At 45.1% G+C, this 7253-nt stretch overlaps 1 protein-coding gene across 1 annotated transcript; it reads right to left on the reverse strand.

The window, feature by feature from the left end:
- Positions 1-1259: 1259 nt before the first annotated feature.
- Positions 1260-2582, reverse strand: LOC125535359 (ribulose bisphosphate carboxylase small subunit, chloroplastic 2-like). The gene is made up of 2 exons (XM_048698412.1): positions 2368-2582; positions 1260-1906 (listed from the first exon to the last, which is right to left on the reverse strand). Exons 1-2 carry the CDS (start codon positions 2557-2559, stop codon positions 1526-1528), a joined length of 573 nt encoding a protein of 190 aa, XP_048554369.1. The 5' UTR covers positions 2560-2582; the 3' UTR covers positions 1260-1525.
- Between the last annotated feature and the right edge of the window lie 4671 nt (positions 2583-7253).

Consider the following 7253-nt stretch of genomic DNA (forward strand, 5'->3'; position numbering starts at 1 on the left):
TGTTTTGCGCAGGTTGAGATGCATCACATGATGTTTTCCTTTTACGTTTGTGAGTATTACATAGTCCTTTCTTTTTCCACAAGGGGCAGTAGTTGTGCCATTCGATTCGAAGGACAAAGAGTTGATCACAAAGGCGTAGCATTGAGGATATATACACAAAAGAGTATAGAACCAAATTATATGATGTAATTGACCACTTTCTATTAACTTCTCTTGTATACAATGTTCACGAGTTCATGTATTAAGTACATTTTATTGTGTCACTTGTGTTTACTCTTTTTTTAATGCAAGTTTACAGCTACTCAGAGTTCCTAATTGTAGACTCAACTATCTTGACCTACTGATGATCTAATTTGTGGCATTATTACCTTAAGAAAATATTTGCATTTAATTTCCTTTATATATAGGGGTATAAGTTCTGACCAAATGTACTCAAATATACGGTTATTGAAAAAATGCAAACATTTTCAACACGAACGTGGTTTTAAACGGGTCTTTGCGCCATTTGGCGCAACTGGTCATCTAGTTATTACAAATGGCAAGATCTTCATAGGGGAGAGGCCAACCTTTCCTGCTTGGTGTTGTAAATTTGTACATGACATCTCTTCTTGCAGATAGAGTTAATGCTTACCAAAGCTCCTGGATTGGATTAGTAATCTCCATTAGATAAATAGGTAGGTAGGAAAGTGTTGATTTTCCGTTCTTTTCTTGGTTCCCTTTGTAAGCATTTTTTGCTTGCTTTTGTTTTGATGGAATAAAGGACTGTGGAGCTGTTGCTCCATACTCCTTCCGTTCGGAATTACTTGTCTTGGAAATGGATGTATCTAGAACTAAAATACGTCTAGATACATCCATTTCTGCGACAAGTAATTCCGAACGGAGGGAGTAGTAGTTACAAAAATCCGAGATTTTCTTGATTTTTCACTAGTATGATTACACTCCTTCACAAGGATCTTATGCCATGCATGTTGGAGATTTATTTCAATAGTTCCATAATATGTTTTGAATGCTGTTGCTATCTAGTTCAGTTAGATGCTTATTATCCAGACCAACAAAAATTCTTTAGTAAGGGTCTCTACAAGAATATGTTTCATCCTACTCTACTAGCAAAAACCGATGGAGTTGCTCGTAGTGACATGGAAAAGAAACCATAATCTTTTTGTATTGATAAGTAAAGAAACTGAAATTTGCAACTGCAAATCAGGGGATCTTAATGTCAAATACTGAATGCTTCCACAACTAGTTGTGAGACATATTCATTGCAGTGCCAAATAAAGAACCTTTTTCATGAATTAATAACAGCAAGACAATGGTCCGCGTGTTGTATATAATAAATATCGCACAGGTTTTGTATATGTGTAGCCGGTTCTAGAATTTACATATGCATGCTCGAGAACCTATGTTCGTACATACATACACAGACCATATAGAATGAAAAATATGCTCTGGTCGTCCAGCAGAGTCGTGGACAAAAGTGACGTTCACAAAAGACCTTCATACATAGGCCATTGTTTCAACTCGTAGTTTAGGCCTTGCCAGACTCCTCGCAACCCGGTGGCCTGAAGGCGATGAAGCTGACGCATTGCACCTGGCGCAGGTTGTCGAAGCCGATGACGCGGACATAGGCGTCAGGGTACTCCTTCTTGACCTCCTCCACCTCGTTGAGCACCTGTGTGGCGTCGGTGCACCCGAACATAGGCAGCTTCCACATTGTCCAGTATCGACCGTCATAGTATCCGGGGGAGCTGTTGTGCTCACGGAAGACGAAACCAACCTTGCTGAACTCGAGGCAGGGCACCCACTTGGAGCGGATCAAGTAGTCGACCTGCTTCAGGAGGGCCTCCGTGGAGAGGGGTGGCAAGTAAGACAGGGTCTCGAACTTCTTGATGCCCTCAATCGGCCACACCTGAATGAATAGAATGCGCAGATGCTCAATACTTGGTGCTAAGTCAATTAACTGTACCAACAATGCTAGAAAAATCTGTTGATAAGCCAAAAATTGCTCCTTATGGGCAGGTCTCATATGCATTGTTGGGTTGTCCACAATGAAGAAAGCTTAAGGGTAGCCCTTAAACTGATGGGCACTCTGGAGGTACTAAGATAATTTTATCTAGTCCATGCTGTAATAAAAAGTATTTCCATTCACTAAGTTATGAGTTGATTGCTTTTACACACGGATCCCAGCTTATGGACAAGGCTAAATGAGCATCCAAAGCCAAATGGTTTCCATAGGCAACAAAACAAACAGATAATAAAGTTTCGGAATAATCTATTGACCAAATTATGTTATACATTGGGGATGTTCTGTAAGTGAATTACTTGTAATGACAAAGAAACTCATATCAGTTTAATTAGTGACCGACATACCTGCATGCACCTGATCCTTCCGCCGTTGCTGACGCTGCTGAGGCCGGCGCTGCTGGAGGGGCGGCTGATGGGCATGCCGGCGGTCGACTTGAGACCCTGGAAGGGTGCGACGGAGGTGGCCGAGGAAGCCATCACAGTGGGGGCCATGGTGTTGGAGGAGAGAAGGTGGCAGGCTACGCTTGAGGCCCCCATTGCTGGGTCACCACGGTATATATAGCCATATATGGCCAGCTCCTATCTTTAATCAAGATGTGGAAGGGGTGGCTGGCGTTCGTTGGTTGCCTGGTTTCCTTATCTCTCCGGATTAGTGCAAGAGGCATGGCCGTTGGATGAGTTGTGTGCGCTGCAAATTTCAGTCGTCCATGTCATTGTGTGATTGCCACAAACCCTTTTTTTCCAGCCTTGCATGTACTGTATTATTCTTTTCATTTCATCTTGCTAAAGGTAACGCTTGAAAGGTGCACGAAGAACCTCCTTTGTTGATTTGCGATTTAAGTTCAGTGGCACAGGCATAAGGAATGTTATAGTACGTCCTTTATCCACTTTTATAATACAAACTTGTCAACCAATTATGCTTGCTTGTAATCCTTGGTGCTTCATTTTATAAAATTTTATACAGGTAATTAACATATATTTGCTGCATGTGTGATGTGTGCCATCATGACCTTTGTTACGCAATTCGGGGTCGGCTATCACCAGCGTTCCGACCCACATGCGTCAACCAGGTCCGACCAAAGAGCAACACCAACTTATGAGAGGCCTTGGTCCCTCGCCCCTCCCCCCAAAAAAAAGACTAGCCTGTTAGGAGGGGACACCCCGCCCTTATAAATCGTGTTATGTCTTCTTCCACAACCGATGTGGGACTAAACCCAACAATCTCCCCCTCACACATCGGTCATCCATGGGCCCGCTAACACCAGCATTTCCAGCCCAGCAACCATGACCGACCACCCATGAGTTCACCAAGATTTATTCCGGGCACCTAGGCTCTAATACCAATTGTTACGCAATCCCGGGTCCGCTATCACCAGCGTTCCGACCCACATGCGTCAACCAGGCCCAACCGGAGAGCAACACCAACTTATGAGAGGCCTTGGCCCATCCCCCCCCCCCCCCCCCCCCAAAAAAAGACTAGCCTGTTAGGAGGGGACACCCCCGCCCTTATAAATCGTGTTATGTCTCCTCCCACAACCGATGTGGGACTAAACCCAACAACCTTTATGTCTTTTATTCACAATTATTCATTGGAACACCAAAGTGTTGTATTATTTTCTGCACATAATCATTTACATGCCTTGGAGGATTTTTAGTATTGGAAATGCTATTTAATTAGGTGTCCAAGCAAGGTATAACTTTGTTTTAATCTATGAGCTAAAGTTTTAGATCCCTCTGTTATCCATCTGCTCAGTTCATGCCATCCCCAGCGAACTCATAAATTACATATGGTGAGCCCATCATGATTCATCATGATTTTGTAACATCATTGAATCTAGCCCACAAAAAAAGGTAGATGTATGTTCATTCATTTCATGATGATGAAGCAAGATGCGATCGACCGTGACCACTCAGTGATTTGGCAATCATGTAGGATGAATATCGTGATCATCTAGTCGTTCAAGATAGATGTCGTGATCTTCTTGTGTGACTGTCTCATAGATTTGAGATGCAAATCGAATCTTACATTCTTCCATTTCTTTTGCGAATTTCCTGCATGTAAGATGATAAAGCTGAGTTTGTAGTTAATTACTTTTTATGAATCCTTAACGATAATTAACATGGCCCAGATATTCACAAAATATCCATAATTATCATGAACGAATCAATAAATTACTATTGCAGAATGAACCTTCCATAGACCGCTCCACTTGGGCCCGTCGGTAGAGAGATTCATCACTCATGGGCCGCAAAACGCCAGCCAAGTAGGAGGACCTTCACTAACGGGCCCTTAAGTTGGTCATCAATGGAGGGGCACCCATGGGGCCCAAAGATCCAACTGAATGGATGATCCATCTCTACTGACGGTCATACCACACCACCCGTCAATGTTGGGCGGCCCGTTAGTGCTAAAGTAAGGTATTTCTATCTACTGAAGACGAACTGGCCTTATATGCGCTTTCTCTTTCTCCTAAACAAAACCATGCCATCGCCCCCAATCTATTCCTCCCCAACGTCATCACCACCTCATCCAATGTTTTCGTCTCCTTACATGTGTGCCCCCTCCTTCTTCCACATTGATCTGGTCCAACACTTGAAAGGATCGATATGGTTGACTAGAGGGGGGGGGGGAATAGGCAACTACCAATTTTTAACTTTTCTTTATCAAATTAAACTTTGCATCAAAGTAGGTTGTCTAGATGTGCAACTAGGTGAGCAACCTATATGATGCAATTCCAACAAGCAAACAAGCAAGCAAGAGAAGTAACACTAAAGAGCTTGCACAAGTAAAGGTAAGAGATAACCAAGAGTGGATCCGGTGAAGACGAGGATGTGTTACCGAAGTTCCTTCCCTTTGAGGGGAAGTATGTCTCCGTTGGAGCGGTGTGGAGGCACGATGCTCCCCAAGAAGCCACTAGGGCCACCGTATTCTCCTCACACCCTCACACAATGCGAGATGCCGTGATTCCACTATTGGTGCCCTTGAAGGCGGCGACCGAACCTTTACAAACAAGGTTGGGGCAATCTCCACAACTTAATCGGAGGCTCCCAACAAAACCACGAAGCTTCACCATAATGGACTATGGCTCCGTGGTGACCTCAACCGTCTAGGGTGCTCAAACACCCAAGAGTAAAAAGATCCGCTAGGGATGAGTGGGGGAATCGAAAATCCCTTGGTGGAAGTGTAGATCGGGGCCTTCTCAACCACTCCCGAGCAAATCAACAAGTTTGATTGGCTAGAGAGATAGATCGGGCGAAAATGGAGCTTGGAGCATTTAATGGAGCTTGAGCAATAAATGGAGCTTGGGGGAGGAAGAGGTAGGTGGAAGAGAAGAAGGGGACTCCCTTTTATAGTGGGGGCAACAATCCCCCGTTGCCCCTCACCAACCAGCCCCGCACAGGGCGGTACTACCGCTGAGAGGGGGCGGTACTACCGCCAGTTCAGCAGTACTGCCGCGCCAGCCAGCGGCACTGCCGCGCAGAGGAGACTAGTAGGGAATAGGACCCAACACGGTACTACCGCGGTGGTAGGGGCGGTACTACCGCTCCTAGAACGGTACTACCGCCTCTACAACCGCAACTAGTCCCGCAAAACCCGACACGAGAAAAAGACCCCTCGAGTCGAGGCGGTAGGAGCCACACAGCCCAGCAGTACTACGGCAGCGGGGTCACGGGCGATACTACCACCATGGAGCGGTACTGCCGCTTGTGACCCTTCGGCCGTACTACCGCTGGTAGTGCGGTACTACCACTGGGGCACAGAAGAGAGAGAGAGAGAATCTCTCCAAAGAGGCTGAGGACGAGGCGGAGGTGCCAGGCACCCCAGCGGTACTACTGCTGTGGAGCCACGGGCGGTACTACCGCTGTAGAGCGGTACTGCCACTTGTGGCTCCTCATTGGTACTACCGCTGGGTTGCGCGGTACTACCGCTTGGACCCAGACAGGACAAGGAAGAGATGAGAGATCTCTACAATGGAATGGAAAAGCTTTCGGAGGGTGAGAAGCTGATGTGTACGTGTTGCTTCCACCCATGCAAAACCCCAGCGGACCCCCTCTTGATAGTACGGTGCCCTCTACGCAACTAGTCCACCGAGAGAGAAACGAAAGAGCTACACCGTCTTGAAGGACACTCCGAAGGGAAGGAAACGTCTCGTGCCAGGGGTGAATCTGTGAACTATTCAAAGCACATGATTAGTCCGCAAACATGTTGTCATCAATCACCAAAACTACCTTGAGAGAGATATGCCGTAACAACGCTACCGTCTCATTCCCGCGATCATCGTCACTACTCTTCTATTACTCGTGATGGCGCGGGTTGTGGCTTCCCGCTTGCTCTCTCGTAAGAGTGGTTGGGTAAACCCCAAGTGTAAGGACAGAGTAACCTAGTAATAAGCATTTTCCTCGATAGATTTATCGAACCAGTAGGAATTTATTTCACAACCCAAGTCCTCGGTACCTGCACACCAAACACAAAACAATCTTGCCCCCAATGTTTCAAGAAGGTTCTCAAGCTTCTTGTCCTGCTAGTTACAGGGATTAGTTGTTAGTTGAAAGCAAATATCGGTTGCTAAGTAGCCTTAGTGCGGTTCGTACCTTCAGATCTGGCATGGCACTGTCAACACTATACTCGCCATGCTTAGGGTTCACCCTTTTTATATACAGCAAGATTAGCCTAGGTGCTTCGTGTCGTACTAGCACTAATCCAGCCATCAATATAAACGAAATGCCACCCATAATTTCAAAGCTTAGTTGTTCAAGTAAGAATCTGATATGGTACTAATATTAGTTTAAAATAGACACAGGTAGTTGGTCAGCCAATGTTCCTTCTTGAGTTTCAAAATACATGTACACCACTTATAGAGAGACATGAGTGAATATTATTTTTTTGTGTGATCTCGTACATCATGGATGGGCAACGAACATTGCATTGTATAGAAAGAAGGGTTATAACCACCTTTTACATAGATGGTGATTTGCCTACGTGCTTTGTGTCGCAGTAGCAACACTCCACCCTTCAAGCTAAACAACATGTCACTCATAATTTCGGAGCTTATTTGTTCAAATACGAATTTGATCGATACTGATATTAGTTAAACAGACACATTTAATTGTCAGCTGATGTTCCTACTTCAGTTTTGAAATGTATGTCCGCCCCTTATAGAGAGACAAGAGAGGTTTGTATTTCTCTATGCACTCTGGTCATCATGGTTGGGGGATGAACTTTGTATATC

Source organism: Triticum urartu, chromosome 2 (assembly GCF_003073215.2).
Source record: "Triticum urartu cultivar G1812 chromosome 2, Tu2.1, whole genome shotgun sequence".
NCBI lineage: Eukaryota > Viridiplantae > Streptophyta > Magnoliopsida > Poales > Poaceae > Triticum > Triticum urartu.

What these genes read in the sequence shown, in the direction of transcription:
- LOC125535359 (XM_048698412.1), bottom strand. Translation starts at nt 2,559, where the DNA reads ATGGGGGCCTCAAGCGTAGCCTGCCACCTTCTCTCCTCCAACACCATG. An exon ending in GAAGGATCAGGTGCATGCAG is followed by an intron (nt 1,907 to 2,367) that starts GTATGTCGGTCA and finishes CTATTCATTCAG; the next exon opens with GTGTGGCCGATTGAGGGCAT.